This window comes from Bombina bombina, chromosome 4 (genome assembly GCF_027579735.1).
Source record: "Bombina bombina isolate aBomBom1 chromosome 4, aBomBom1.pri, whole genome shotgun sequence".
Taxonomy (NCBI): domain Eukaryota; kingdom Metazoa; phylum Chordata; class Amphibia; order Anura; family Bombinatoridae; genus Bombina; species Bombina bombina.
In genome coordinates this window covers 474,565,584-474,582,467 of record NC_069502.1, presented here as the reverse complement: position 1 = coordinate 474,582,467, position 16,884 = coordinate 474,565,584, and the positions used below count along the sequence as shown (strand labels likewise).

Sequence of the window (16,884 nt, the reverse complement as noted above, 5' to 3'; positions counted from 1 at the left end):
AATGCTTCTCTGGGATCCCCTTTGTTCAGAAATAGCAGACATATATGACTTTGGCGTTGCTTTTTGGTAATTAGAAGGCCGCTAAATGCTGCTGCGCATCACACATGAATTATGGCTAGCAGTGAAGGGGTTAATTAGGTAGTTTGTAGGGAGCTTTCAGGGTTAATTTTAGCTTTAGAGTAGAGATCAGCCTCCCACCTGGCACATCACACCCCTTGATCCCTCCCAAACAGCTTCCTTCCCTCCCCCACCCCACAATTGTCCCCGCCATCTTAAGTACTGGCAGAAAGTCTGCCAGTACTAAAATAAAAGGTATTTTTTTTTCTTTTCTTTTTTTGTGTGTGCATATTTACATATGCTGCTTTGTAGAATCTCCCCATAGCCCACAACCTCCCTGATCCCCCCCCCCCCAAACAGCTCTCTAACCCTCCCCCTCTGCCTTACTTGGGGCCATCTTGGGTACTGGCAGCTGTCTGCCAGTACCCAGTTTGCAGGAAAGAAATGTTTTTTTGGGTTTTTTTTCGCCCATTTTTTTTCTGTAGTGTAGCTTCCCTCCCTCCACAGAGCACCCAACACCTGCTGATGACCGTTATTTTTTACTTTTATTAACATTTTCCTTATATTATTTTCTGTAGAGTAGCGGTTCCCACCTGCTCCCTCCCCGTGCACGCGCCCGCACCCGCCTCCCTGTGCACGTGCGCGCATCCGTGCGTGCATCCGGGCATCCCTGCCCACGATCCCGCCCCCCTCCACATCATCTGGGCCATCGATGGCTGCCACCCGCCTCCCACACACGCTCCCACCCACCAACGATGGAAGCCATAGTAGATGGCTACTAAGGGTTATTGCAGGATGCCTCGATATCGAGGCATCACTGCAATAACCGGAAAGCAGCTGGAAGCGAGCAGGATCCCTTCCAGCTGCTTTCCACACCGAGGACGTACAGGGTACGTCCTTGGTCGTTAAGGGTATTTTTTTTAGAGGACGTACCCTGCACGTCCTCGGTCGTTAAGGGGTTAAAGGGACATTGAACCCAATTTTGTTCTTTAGTGATTCAGATAGAGCATGCAATTTTAAGCAACTTTCTAATTTACTCCTATTATCAAATTTTCTTCATTCTCTTGGTATCTTTATTTGAAATGCAAAAATATAAATTTAGATGCCGGCCCATTTTTGGTGAACAACCTGGGTTGTCCTTGCTGATTGGTGGATAAATTCATTCACCAATAAAAAAGTGCTGTCCAGAGTCCTAAACCAAAAAAAAAAAAGCTTAGATGCCTTCTTTTTTAAATAAAGATAGCAAGAGAACAAAGAAAAATTGATAATAGCAGTACATTAGAAAGTTGCTTAAAATTGCATGTTCTATATGAATCACAAAAGAAAAAAAAATAGGTTTAGTGTCCCTTTAAGCTATTACTATGGTGTATATATTTCCTATTGCAGCAACACTCCAAAACACAATGCCTAGATTAGAAGTGGAGAGAAAAATATTATCTTTATTGAGCACTAACAATGAACAAGTTAAATCAACAGCGCTCCTATTCTTACGCTTATATTACAAGTTGAAAGATTTGCGCAATAGGCTAACTGTGCTAAACCCAAAGGTGCATTAATAAATACTTTATACCTTTGTTCTTGACATAGAAGAACATGCCATTTTTCATTTTAAATATACTGTGTGTGTGTACACACACATACATATACGGCATGCACACTATATACTGTACATAATTTAGCTAGGAATTAAATGGTTTAGGGAAATCACTTAAGCATGTTTAATATATTTTCCTTGACCGGTGATGGTTAATTACATATATGCTTAGACTTGCTTAAAAATCACTATATATTATTGATGCTGAATTATATTTTTGTTTTCTTGGTTAACAAAGTTTGAAGCTAACAATGAGATTAACTAGCACATGTTTAAGAAGGGTCTCTAAGATGTCCTTCAAAACATTTACAATTAGAAATTAAAACACTCTTTTAAAACTAATATTATCATGCATTAGCTTTAAATGGACAATTAAAGATCCAAGTGCTGCTATATTAATGTCAAACTAATTTAGCAAATTTTGTCAACTAACAAGGTCCAAAATTCAAGTGAGCATATTACCATCAATGGTTTATTACCATTCATGTGTGCAATCTGTATAATCCTATATAATAAAAGGCCAAGTGTGTTTGTTCGAAGCTGTCATGCGCAGTAGAGACTGTGCGCGGCGTGAGGACAAACACACCTGGCCTTCCAACTGACCTCCTCCTGGCATCTGGCATCGCATGTGGTGAAGTGGACGTGGCCGGCCGGGTGCAACGTGGGCGTGGCCGGGTGTGGTGTGTGCATGGTCGGGTGTTGGCATGGGCAGGGCTGGGCCGGGTGTGACGCGGGCGGGGCCGGTCCGGGCCAGATGCAGCCAGATGCCGACTGCAGTCAGTGAGACTGAGAGCTCTAAAAAGGGGGATAGAGAGAGCAGCAGAAGAGGGGGGATACAGAGAGGGAGAGAGACAGCAAAAGAGAGGGGGAGAGAGACAGCAAAAGAGAGGGGGAGAGAGCACAAAAGAGAGGGGGGAGAGCACAAAAGAGAGGGGGAGAGAGCACAAAAGAGAGGGGGGAGAGAGCACAAAAGAGAGGGGGGAGAGAGCACAAAAGAGAGGGGGAAGAGAGTACAAAAGAGAGGGGAGAGGATAAAAAAGAGAGAGGGGAGGAGCACAAAAGAGAGGGGGAGAGAGCACAAAAGAGAGGGGGAGAGAGAGCACAAAAGAGAGAGAGGAGAGAGCACAAAAGAGAGGAGGGAGAGAGCAAAAGAGAGAGGGGGAGAGAGCACACGAGAGAGGGGGAGAGAGCACAAGAGAGAGGGAGGAGAGTGCAGAAAAGAGAGGGGCAGAGAGTGCAAAAGAGAGGGAGAGAGACAGCAAAAGAGAGGAGAGAGAGAGCAAATGAGAGAAGAGAGAGCAAACGAGAGGGGGAAGAGACAGAGCAAAAGAGGGAGAGAATGAGCAAAAGAGAGGGAGGGAGAGAGAACAAAAGAGAGGGGAGAGAGAGAGCAAAAGAGAGGGGAGAAAGAGAGAGAAAAAGAGAGAGGGGATAGAGAGAGCAAGAGGTGGGACCGCTGTACTGCAAAAAATGGCCTGTGTACACAGGCTTTAGGACTATCCTATATTATAAAAGGCCAAGTGTTTGTCTGAAGCCGTCATGCGCAGTAGAGACAAACACTTGGCCTTGAGATAGGGAGCGCGAGGTACACAAACAGCTGTGAGGTCTGGGGAGCGCGAGGTAAGCTGATTGAAACAGCCTGTGGCAAGAGATATGGAGCGTGCTCCCCAGACCTCACAGCTGTTCGTGGCCGACGGGAGCGTTGCGATGGGGGCGTGGCCGGGCGTCGCAAGGGGCGTGGCCTGGCGTCGCGAGAGGCGTGGCCGGGAAGGTGTTGCCGCGATGGGGCGTGGCCGGGCGGGGTCCCGCGATGGGAAGACAGAGCCAGAGAGGGAGCAGGAGAGGGGGGGAGAAGGGCCAAAGAGGGGGGGAGAGAGCCAAAGAGGGGGGAGAGAGAGCCAAAGGGGGGGGAGAGAGAGCCAAAGAGAAGGGGGGGGAGAGAGAGACAAAGAGAAGGGGGGTAGAGAGAGACAAAGAGAAGGGGGGGGGAGAGCCAAAGAGAAGGGGGGGAGCCAAAGAGAAGGGGGGGAGAGCCAAAGAGAAGGGGGGGGAGAGCCAAAGAGAAGGGGGGGAGAGCCAAAGAGAAGGGGGGGGAGAGACAAAGAGAAGGGGGGGAGCCAAAGAGAAGGGGGGAGAACCAAAGAGAAGGGGGGGGGGAGAGCCAAAGAGGGGGGAGAGAGAGAGCCAAAGAGGAAAAAGAGCCAAAAAGGAGAGAGCCAAAGAGGGGGGAGAGAGCCAAAGGGGGGGGGAGCCAAAGGGGGGGGGGGAGCCAAAGGGGGGGGAGAGAGCCAAAGGGGGGGGGAGAGCCAAAGAGAAGGGGGGAGAGCCAAAGAGAAGGGGGGGAGAGCCAAAGAGAAGGGGGGGGGAGAGCCAAAGAGGGGGGAGAGAGAGAGCCAAAAAGGAAAAAGAGCCAAAGAGGGGGGAGAGAGAGCCAAAGAGGGGGGAGAGAGAGCCAAAGAGGGGGGGGAGCCAAAGGGGGGGGAGAGCCAAAGAGTGGGGAGAGAGAGAGCCAAAGAGGAAAGAGAGCCAAAGAGGAGAGCAAAAGAGGGTAGAGAGCCAAAGAGGGGGGAGAGAGAGCCAAAGAGGTGGGGGGAGCCAAAGAGGGGGGGGGAGCCAAAGAGGGGGGAGAGAACAAAAGAGGGGGGAGAGAACAAAAGAGGGGGGAGAGAGTCAAAGAGGGGAGAGAGAGAGCAAAAGAGGGGGGGGAGCCAAAGGGGGGGGAGAGCCAAAGAGGGTGGAGAGAGAGAGTCAAAGAGGAAAGAGAGCCAAAGAGGAGAGAGAGCAAAAGAGGGGAGAGAGCCAAAGAGGGGGGAGAGAGAGCCAAAAGGGGGGGAGAGAGCCAAAGGGGGGGGAGAGCCAAAGGGGGGGAGAGAGCGAGCCAAAGAGGAGAGAGAGCCAAAGAGGGGAGAGAGCCAAAGAGTGGGGGGAGAGCCAAAGAAGGGGGGGAGAGCCAAAGAGGGGGGAGAGAGAGCAAAAGAAAGGAGGGAGAGAGCCAAAGAGGGGAGAGAGAGAGCAAAAGAGGGGAGAGAGAGAGCAAAAGAGGGGAGACAGAGAACAAAGGAGAGGGGGGAGAGAAAGCAAAAGAGAGGGGGGAGAGAGCAAGGGGTGGGACCGCTGTACTGCAAAAAATGGCCCGTGTACACGGGCTTTAGTACTAGTTCTTTTATAAATAAGTAATTAGATGACAAGAGATGAATCTATGCACCAGCACTATGTTACTAATATTGGCAAATTCTTTATTGTTATTAAATGTAGGGCTTTGGTGATGCAATTTTTATTGTATTAAGGATTTCCAAAGCATTTTGCTTGCTTTTGTTGACATATTTCCATTTTCTATGTCAAAAAGGTTTATTCTTAAAGTCAAAACATAGATTTAAAATGGCAAATCATATTGAAAGCATGAATTTTAAAACAAAACACTTTTTTTTTTTGTTTTTTCATACATATTGTAATGAACTATAAGGAAAAATATATTATTATAGTTTGAAAAATATTTTTTTGTATAGAAGACCTAAAAATAATGTGTTGCAATTTAGACTTTCATTTATTTAACTTTACTTTACTATAGACACATTGACAGTGGAAGTCATATACTGACTAGAGAAGTCATTCAATTACTTAAAATGTCATTTACTTGTTTATGTTGCTCATAATTGAAAACAATACCTTTATTTGCAAATGAAGTAAAAGTCAGTGCTGCCAATGCTGCTTCTAGGGTCACCAGGGAAAGATATTGTATGTATCTAATCAACAGAAATAAGTGCACACTTAAAATGCACTTAATGAGACTACTGAGAAATGTTTCTGCTTGAAATGGTGTTAAGTAAATTACACTATTTATGTATTCAGTACATCCTTATTAAAATGAACTTAGCATGCAAATTGCAATTTAGTTCCTCCAAACAAAAATGAATCTATTGTTTAGTTTTTAATTCATAACAATGAAAAATTATACAACTTATAACACAATGGATTGTATCAGAAAGACATAGTAACTATTTTTCAAAGAATGTAGAATGGTGGTATAATGTACATTTTGTTGTAAAGCATAACATTTAAAAACTTGCATGATTTGATATAGTTAATTTATTTTCATTTTCTTCTTCCAAAAAGATCTGTTAAAAATGTGTAACTGGTTTGACATTCTAGGAGGGCTAATTGAAACGAACAGAGGTATTAAAAGTAACTAGAGGATCGGACACATGAAAATGATCTAGACCAGAATACACCAGAATATTTATTGTTTTAAAAGATAGATAATCCCTTTATTACCCATTCCCTAGTTTTGCATAACCGACATAGTTATATTAAAGGGACAGTCTACACCAGAATTTGTATTGTTTAAAAAAATAGATAATCCCTGTATTACCCATTCCCCAGTTTTGCATAACCATAATTAATATATGTTTTACCTCAGTGATTACCTTGTATCTAAGCCTCTGCAGACTGCCCCCTTATCTCAGTGCTTTTGACAGACATGCTATTTAGCCAATCAGTGCAGACTCCTAAATAACTCCACAGGAGTGAGCACAATGGTATCTATATGACACACATGAACTAGTACTGTCTAACTGTGAAAAACTTTCAAAGTGCTCTGAGCTAAGAGGCGGTTTTCAACGGTTTAGAAATCAGTTTGAGCCTACCTAAAGGTTTAGATTTTCAAAAATACCACCAGGGGAACAAAGCAAATTTAATGATAAAAGTCAGTTGGAAAGTTGTTTAAAATTGCATGCCCTATCTAAATCATGAAAGTTTCATTTTGACGAGACTGTCCCTTTAATACATGTTTTACCTCTGTGACTACCTTGTATCTAAGCCTCTGCAAACTGCCAGTTCTTTTGACAGACTTGCATTTAAGCCAATAAGTGCTGGCTCCTAGGAACTTCTCGTGCATGATCACAGTGTTAGCTATATGAAACACATGAACTAACACCCTCTAGTGGTGAAAAACTGTCAAAATGCTCTGAGCTAAAAGGCGGCCTTCAAGGGCTTAGAAATTAGCATATGAACCTCTTAGATTTAGCTTTCAACTAAGAATACCAAAAAACAAAGCAAAATTGGTGATAGAAGTAAATTGGAAAATTGTTTAAAATGACATGCCCTATCTGAATAATGAAAGTTTGTTTTGGACTAGACTGTCCCTTTAAAGGGACATGAAACCCAAACATTTTATTTCATGATTTAGGTAGAGCATACAATTTTAAACACCCAGGTGCTTTGCTGTTCCTGAACTTACCTAGATAAACCCTTTAACTAAGGATAACTCGGGAAGGAAGCAAATTAAATAATAAAAGGTAATTGGAAAGTTGTTAAAAATTGTATGCTCCATCTGAATCATGAATGTCTAATTATGACTTTACTGCCCCTTGAATTATGGATATAATATTAATTTAATGATTGCAGGAAAGTTGAAAATAATTTGAGAATTATTATTTCAGATTATTTGAAAATTGGTAAACAATATAATAGTACGGAATATAGGGCCAGTAGGGTATTTTACAGAAAATGTTTGCTGATTAATGTAGTAGACTTCCAATAAATGATGTATGGCAAATATAACGTAAAATAATGCCTACATATATCCTGGACTTTTTTAAAGTAAGCACAGATAAACAAATTGACAGGTTCATTCTTAAAATATATGTTTCTATGAAACGAACATAAACATCAACCACTCCAACCATATTCCCAGCGATAGCAATCCATACCCAGTTTGGTAAATGGAGATCTTAATGTGAATTGCAATTATGTATTGTTACTTTTATGTGAAATCCTTATATCAATATCTTTTCAATCTGTAAGAAGTTTAATTTTGATTTGACAAAAAGAATACGCTTAAGATAATTCCATGTCATCATTTCATGAGAAGAGTGAGTGCAGACTGTGTATGTCAATGTGAATAGTCATTGCAGGGCTATGTTAAGAAGTAGTGTGACGGTGTATGTCTTCCGGAGCGGAGCTTGCCGAGGCTAGGCAGCATACACGCTGTTGGAGCGCCTGAGCGTTTTACAACGACCGTTGTTCTGAGGCCCTTGTATGGATCTGAGCAGACCAGACCGGACACGCGAACCAGAGGTAACTGTGTTTGCAGGCACAGAAGGTGTTTCGGATCCAGAGATACCGCCTAAAGAACAGGCTCCTAATAGGAGACATACGCAAGAGGAGAAACTTGAGCTTAACAGATGGGACACGCGCACAGCGGCTGGGTCAGTCAAGCTAGTGGAAGAGCGGCACCAGAGTAGACTCACTGACAGGCCTGGGAAAAGCTGCATCAGCAGCACGACAGGTTGCAGTAGTGAGAGCGGCCAAACACCCTAATAAACAGGACGAGATTACCCTGGACAATCGCAAGTATACATAATCAGCAGTGCTTGGGGGTAACGTTGAACTTTCCCTTACCAGACGTATTTATTCTGTGAAGTTACGCCAGAGGGTGGGCACATGGAAATCATAGAAAGCAGGGGCTTGAGGTATGGAGTCTGGGTAAGGGGAGAAAAGGCCAAAATCCACTGTAGGCACCAATCTTTTCAACTGGGGTGTGGAGAGTACCCCCTACTATCCCTGGGATTTATGCTGGATCTTTTGGTACATAGTGGAGAAAGGCTCCAATAAAGGGATAGATTCACCCCTGACTATTTGTATTAAGGATCTTGGATGTATGCTTAAAAGAGGTCTTAAAGGGGGCAGATTCTCTTTTTCTCTCTTGCATAATTGTAATAGGTTACAATTGCCAAATATATTGCTGATCTGTAGCTATTTATATTAACCCATGGGTTAGTGCACAACTTAGTAGGTTAAAGGGGAACAACACCCCATATTAAAGGATTACTTTCTGTTATAATTTTAAAGCTAAACAACTAACATATTAAAGTTAATAAACATTAATTAAAACCTACTGACCTATATTTTCTCCAAAACGAAGTTTCATAACGTTCTAAAAGTTATATCTTTTATTCGCCGATGATGTCACGTTATCCTGCCCACTATTTTCAGCACTGCATGTTCAAAATACTTAAACCAATAACTTTGTGTTTAAAGCACCATTTTGAAACCTAGGTATTGTAAACGGATTGGTACAGAGCAAAGGATACCCACGGAGTGGGTTTGGAAAACAATTAAATTTGCAGACAAGATTTCTGATATACGGTAGAGATATGTTAATGAAATGCTATTGATAAAAAGCGTATTTGGGGTAGTTAGTTAGTAACAGGCATAGAAAATATTTACTTACAGTGGCCCTTTAAGTGATTAGCTTACAGGGCGGGTGGCAAGCAAGCATAAATAGGTAATGAGACTATAACCACCCCTTGGTATTGTTGTTTAAGCCACCTTAGAATCGGATTTTAGAGAGTTGGGTATATTATCTATAAGGTACGAAACCCTGACATAATTTCTGCAACTAAACTGAGATATTCAGATTAAGGTCAGGGCCGAGTAGAGATTTGATATCATAGGAATAGATCTAATTTCACAATCTTTGGAGCTAACTACCTTAGTTTTTTGTATAGTTTTTGAAGTGGCTAGGCAAGCACATTAAAAATATATATTTTTCAGGCTATACCTGAGTTAATAAACACTATCAACACACACCACACTCACTCTATCAGCTTTTAGCTGTTTACTTTTGTTTTGTTATTTTTACACTTATGTTTTCACTTTTTCTTTTTTTCTTCCCTTTCTTGCATTTATTCCTCCATGTGTATTGATACATACAGTACCATAGAGGGGCACCGAGGTTTAAGGGTTGGTAAGATAAACGGAGTTATATAAAATAAAACACAAAACACACACACTTATTTTACACTAGGAATTAACTCCCTATGTGCTCTACCTTTTGTTTCTCATAGTCCATTAGTTCCAGGCATTCCTTAAGACACAAGCCACTATCCTTTACGGGATATTTATCTCAAGGTTTTTATGGAAAAATTTTATTAAAACCAGATCACCAGCCATGCCACTTAAAACGAATTATAAAAAATCTTCAAATAAAGGCTCTGAACAGATGCCAGAAATTAGTCTAGATGAGTTGGACATACATATATCAGAACCACATGTATTGTTACAACAGATTTCAGATTTAATATTACCCCAGTTTAGATATTAAACATGAAATCACTGTGTTATCAAATGAGATTAGACAATATGCCAATAGGCTGACTGAAGCCGAGCTAAGGATATCTAATGTAGAAGACCAAGTCTATAATATAGATCAAACGGTACTTACACAAAACAAACAGCTGCTAGCTTTAAAGAATAAAATAGAAGACCTTGAAGATAGAGCCCGAAGGAATAACATCAAGGTGATAGGGCTCCCAGAGTCTAGTGAATTTAAAGATCTGATGGTCTTTGCCTCTCAAACATTGCCGCAATGCTTAGGGATACCCCAAGAGGAGATACCGATTAGAATTGAAAGAGCACATAGAATAGGCACTAAGAGGTCAGAACATGAGCATACAAAAGCAAGACCTATTATGATTAAAGTGCTAAATTTCCAGAACAAGGTGAATATGCATAGACAGTACCGCAAACAGCAGGAATTTATGATAGCTAAAAGTAGGATTTTTCTGTTCCAAGATTTCTCTGCAGAAACGAGTAGTAAGAGACGGGAGATGGCACCCTATTGCACCAAACCTATTGAAGCCAAATGGTCAGCTAGGATGATTTATCCAGCAAAAATCTGTGTAGAGATCAATGGGACAATAAGGTATCTTCTCATGATCACAGAGGCTTTAACATTTCTGTAAAGAGCATGGATTATTGTAATTATTAGATATTTGATAGGCTCAAGTGTAAGATGATGACCAAACGGGTTTCCATTTATTATACAGTAATGTGTTATTTTATAAGATTTTATGTTGACTTTTTTGGTTATGTGTGTGGAGTGCCAGGGAGGGAGGGAGGTGGGGTTGGGAATAAAAGGTGGTGAGAGACCAAAAAATGGTTAAAAAATAAACATGAATGGCAAGTAAGATCAATCTTGGAATGTGGGAGGGATCACATCCCCCATAAAGAGAAAATTAATGTTAAAACAATTAGGACATCTTTTACCAAGTATAGTGCTTTTACAAGAGACACACCTTAACCACATTGAAACTGAGAAATTGAAGTGCAAATGGGTAGGGGAAGTACTAGCTACACCGTATTGTAGTAGGAAAAGGGGGGTAGCAATACTCTTCAACAAAAATTTAGCCTATAACATACTAGAACAGGAAGTGGACAAGCAGGCTAGGTATATAATATTAGAATTACAAATACATAATCTGAACTTGGTCCTATATAATGTCTATGGCCCTAATAAGATGGATCAGGAATTCTGGGAGGAGCTGAACAATAAACTTATAAAATATATAGGGAAGAATATAATTGTGGGAGGGGATTTTAATCTGGCACCAGTCCCTTTATTGGATAGGTTTAAATGTTGTCACTCTAGAGATATTAAAAAAGAAAGTAGAATTTTGAGTTCTTTTTCTAAAGGATTAAGATTATAAGACATATGGAGTATCCAAAATCCAGATACACGTATATTCTCATGCATATCAAAAACATTTAATACATTTTCGCATAAAGATCTCTTTCTAATCTCAGATAAAAAACATGCTGGGACTAAACATGAAGGCAGATATTAAAGATACCTGTATTTCAGACCATGCTATTATCACATTAGAGATACAGAATACAGCACAAGCCAAGGGAGACAATGGCAGATTTAGGTTCCTTAGATATCTAGCAGATAATATACATTTTAAAAACCATATTAATGAAAAATGGAAGGAATATAAGTGGTTCAATAAGGACTATGTAGGAAAATGTGAGATATATTGGGAAGCAGCAGAAGCCTTCCTTAGGGGCGCTATTAAAGCTTATGCATGTAGGTGGAAGAGGAAAAATAAAGAGAGGGACGGCCAATTATCTAACCAACTCAAAAATACCTATAGAGTCTACATAAGTAATTCCAACCCCCAGGCCTGGCTTAAATATCAAAACAGTAAACAGGAGAGGGACCTCTTTCTAAAACAAATTAATATTCAGCAAGATAAAAAAAGACAGAGCCTTATACAGAGGTTTTTATGGAAGATTGGCCAAATATCTAGCTAGGCTCACTAAAAACAATATGCAAAAGAATTTTATAACATCAATTAAAATAGGTCTACACAGAGTAGCCTCTACTAAGGAAGTGAAACAGGCAATGTATGACAATACATTGACTATACATTGACTACTATACAAAGACTATGGTGAATAACCAGAGTAAAATAGATTTCTGGGACCAAAGAGAGACTAGGAAATTTGAAGATGAAGATGTTGTGTCTTTAAATCAATCTATAACGGAAGAGGAGGTAACTCAAACCATAACTCAGAAAAAAGTAAGTGTGTTTGGATAAATGCACAGCAGATTGCAAGAGATGGACAGCCTTGCCTATTTCCATTTTGGCTAGAGTGATGTTAATCAAAATGATAATTTTTCCATGCATCTTATATCTCCTACAAAATACTCCTCTGATTTTAAAACAAAAATATTATATTAAGTTCAATAGGACATATGCAGGGTTTGTATGGTGGGGTAAAAAAATAAGATGTGCAGCAGAAACGTTATCACTTCCATTTAAAGCAGGGGGGTTAGCGCTACCTAACATAAAACTATATAATCTCGCATCGTTGGCCAAGTATGCCATAGATTGGATTCTATAAGGGAATTATGTCACATATTGGAAGTTAGAATCTGATTTGTGTGCCATCTTTGCTTTAAAAGCACTTTTGCATTGCAAGGTAAAGAGGGTACCCAAGGCTATCTCCCAATAAATGGTGATTAATAACGTGATAGTGGCATGGCACAGGCTTGGTAAAGGGGTAGGAGTGAAGGTTTGTGTCTCTAGATTTCTACCAATTATGGGTAACCCTAACTTTAAACCAGGGTGCAGTAAAAAGGGGATATTTCATAAATGGTCTAACAAGGGACTTACTATTACGATTCAACTGCAAGATGCTACACTTCACTCTATTAAATCCTTTGAAACACTAAGAAGGGAACATTGTTTTTGGGCATGCCGAAAAATTAGGCAGTTTTGGTCCAAAATTCAATATTGGTTAAATAGGATGTTAGATCAAAACGTTCATGTTGATAGCAGAATGGTTTTATTTTTATATCAGAGCACTGAGTGGCGAGATAACCCTAAATTAATTAATACTGCGATACTACAGGGTCATATGTTAATACTTCCTAAATGGAAATCGGGGCAAGTACCTAGTATAGCACAATTTGTAGCGGAGATGATTAATCAAATATCAATGGAACAATATAATATACCAGCAGACTCTGACAAATTATTAAAAAAGGTTCTTTTACAAATGGTTAAAGGTAATAGAGGCACAAGCAATAAACATACAACTACAAATTATTAAACCGTTAGTAAAATCCAAGTTGGTAAAATACTGAATAACTATTAATGAATTACCACATTTGTGGAGTATTATACTATAAATTAGGTCCTTTCTGACCTACCATGCTCCCCTTCCCCCCACCCCTTCCCCGGCACACCAGTAGGTACGTTAAAGATGCTATCCCTGATTGTAAACAGTGTAAAAAACAATAAAAAAGATATTTAAAAAAAAAAAGTAGTGTGATTGCTTGCAAGGGTATGTAACAGTGTAAATGGAACATATAGGAATATACATAGACTCATAAAACAACCTCTCAGATTGTGTATATGTTCTATTAAAGTGACACAACATTTTCTGATATTGATGCTTCTTTTCAGAATTTTTTTAACAACATCTACTTGTCAGGTGAGATCAGATGAAAAGAACAGGCTTTTTAACTTTGGATAACTTAGTTATACTATGGGGGCTTTCGATAGTACAATTAAACTAAACATTTACACTTATTTTTCAGTATTTAAACTAATATAATTTTACTAATACCTATACTGTACATGCTGTTCTCATGCTAATTATTGCTTTAATGTTACATCTAGCAGTGTCTCTTTATGCTCTGCTTCTTCATCCCAGAGAAAATAGAGCAGTCTGGCTTCAGTATGGGCTTAATCAAGTACAGAGCAATAAATTCCTCACATTGCTTCCCCTTGCAGTGAAGAGATATCAGCCTGTTACAGTGGCGAGTTCAGTACAGATGAGACTTTCTGAGGGAGGAAGCCCAATACCTGATCAATATGAAAAATATATATTGCCGTTTAAATCCATTTAACAACATCCATTGCATTTGTATTTATTATTTTGTGTTTTATTTCCACCCAGGCATTTTTCATTAAACATTGGAACACAAAACCTCTATTTAATATATACACTAGTAATTCTAAATTAATAGAAATAATGGAATATGCCTACTGATAAAGTAAATGACGACAAACATGAACTCTTGTGAACTAAAGACCACTGCTCCATAACCTGTCCACCTGTGATAGTCAGACAGCAAAGAAGTTGAGTGCTGTATTTACAGAATTGATCTATTATTAATAGTTTATCATTTCTCCAATGTTGAAATCTAACAGATGTTTTATACTTGGCGCCCTTTCTATATAATAACCTGATATGCTTTGGGATTAAATCAGTGGGCTTTGTATTTTAGAAATTAATGTCTTTTGGCTCATAGCTGGTCTCATTAACTAACACTACTCTCATTCACACATTTGATCTTCCTATACTCTTGACATGCCGTTTGCATACAAAATCAAATGAACACTTACAGAATAGCATAGTGGTATTTATCTGGCTTTTGAAAAGAAACTTGTGTGATGGTGCTGACTAATGCTCAAAAGATTTTGGATATTGATTCTTCCTACAACATTTTATGTTATTATGACCTATTATCATTGTTTCCTGTTCATTCATCTTTTCAACTGATAAGACTCTGTAGATTGCTTTTAAATTTTGTTCTCTTATTATTGTTAACGTATTTTAAAATAACTTGTTTCCTGTGGGTTAAATTGGTCACTCATACATCTTTTTTTTTTACTACGGTATATACAATTGCATGTATCTTCTTTTCTTGCACATATAGGGAAATATAGTGTCGGTTATTTTGTTTTAAATATCCATTAAAGAGTTGTTAAACACTAATGGCTAGATTTCTAGTGGAGAACTAAATTATCTTGCGGGTGCGCGATAATTAATCAGCCATTACAAGTGGATGGTTATTGCTACCCTGAGCTCGTGTTAGCAATTAGCGCTTATAAAATTAACCATCGTTGAGATCTCTGGTTAATTTTATAAATGTGCCCCAAATGCCCCCAAAATACAGTCTAGTGCATTTTATTAAAAAAATAAAGATAGCGGCATCTTTATTTTTTAATAAAATAACTGTACTTGGCAGTATTTTGTTGCTAAAGTTGGCGGAAGTGAGGATTTGGAAAATAAAAGAACAGCTCTGAAAAGTGCCATTACCTTGTGGTCTATGGGAACTGGTGTATGCTTATATACATATATATTTATGTGTTAATATGTGTATATACACATATAAGCACATAAATTTAAATGTATATAATAATATATACATATATGTTTAAATTTGCTGCCATCTCTTGGCTACTTACCCCCTTCACTAAATTTAGGTTCTGATAGCGCTCATGAGAGCCTATGGAAACATGCTCTTATGAGTGCAATGCTTCCTAACAATGCAAACACGAAGTAGTGTTCGCATTGCTTTCAACTTGTAATATCAGTGCACATAACGTGCACTGGTATTACACAGTGGAGTGAAAAATATCCCTTTCTGAAAGCTATATTTAGCGCTCCACTTGTAATCTGGCCCAAAATACATTTTATAAGCTTATCCTGCTGGCTTATAAATTTGAAATACATTTTTCACCCCCCTGTCCCTTAAAAATGAAAGGATACATGACATATCTTTATTTTCCAAAAATTCCAGCTTAATAGGTACAATGGTTTGTAAAGGGCTAAACATTTCAAGTCCTAAGCTACTGGCCAAAAATGTTACTCAACACTGATCCCACCTAGCACCTGCCCACACCACACCCATGACCCCACCCCCTCTGTGCATCTGATTAGCAATTGTGAAACACCTTCATTTTTAATATTTGTTATTTTAAACCATAACAAAGTCATTTTATTACAATTATTACAAATAAATACATTTGCTGTCCATTGGCAGTGTATAGATGTTGATTTAACTTTAATTCACTATCTTTCACTGCTCGCCACAGTGCAATTTCTACTCACTGATGCTTAGTTGGCGAGTGGAAATTTTGAGCCCTGGTTTATACAATATTAAACATAAATAAATAAACTATATCTTTATGTTGCAGCTTCAGTTGCGTCAACATGTAATGATCCTGGAACTCCTCAAAATGGTACCAGATATGGAGACAGCAGAGAACCTGGCGATGTTATAACTTTTCAGTGTGACCCTGGATACCAACTACAGGGAGAAACAAAAATCACATGTGTGCAGCTGAATAACCGATTTTTTTGGCAGCCTGATCCACCAATGTGTATAGGTACATTTTTTTTCCTTTTCTTTAATGAAGGCATGGAATATTATATATTCTGAACCATATTAAGTATATTCTCTTGTTACTGCATTTTTAAGATTGATTTACTAATGTTGTTATTATATTAGCCTGCATGTGATTGTATTGGGGAATAAATGTACAGTCAGAAGAACTGAATTTATAAATATTTATTATTAACCAACTCATCTGCAGAATGTGTGCAGAAATGTGGTTTACTTAAACTTTAAATAACATTTCTAATGTTTGTATTTTTTATTGTATTGCAGTTGAGTAGACTAAAGCAGTCATGTTCAACTTCAGTGATTAAAGGTACACTGAGCACTAAAAACATATCATGCACCTCCCTCTAATCATGGCTACTGCAGGTATCTGAAGGAGAGTTGCTGCATATGTGCAAACATCTCCGCACTGGAATGTAATGAAAGGTAGTGTTCAACATGTTGGCACCCATGACTAGAGGGAGGCAGGGAATAACTTCAATACTATGCTTAGACAATGAATTTAGAATTTAATGTCCTTTTAAATACAGGAAGTGTATCAATAGGGGTAGCAAGAAAAATAAATATCAAACTGGCTAGGAGACGTCTAAAATATAATCCTGGGATATTCAGTTACAAAAATGCTAATTTAGCCCCATTGCAACCCAAGAACATGGAGAATCTGAGACACTTAACGTGGTTCTTGTGAAAATATTTGTTTTTCATCATTAGATAGCAGTCAAAACATAGGTGGACCCCACACTTACAT

The 16,884-nt window shown here is 39.1% G+C and overlaps 1 protein-coding gene across 1 annotated transcript in view; it reads left to right on the top strand.

Moving 5' to 3' along the window:
• CSMD1 (CUB and Sushi multiple domains 1) overlaps nt 1–16,884 on the top strand; it is a 3,127,153-nt gene that overhangs the window by 2,411,017 nt on the left and 699,252 nt on the right. Inside the window, 1 exon segment of the mRNA XM_053711946.1 lies at nt 15,931–16,122. Coding sequence (XP_053567921.1) covers nt 15,931–16,122 — 192 coding nt within the window.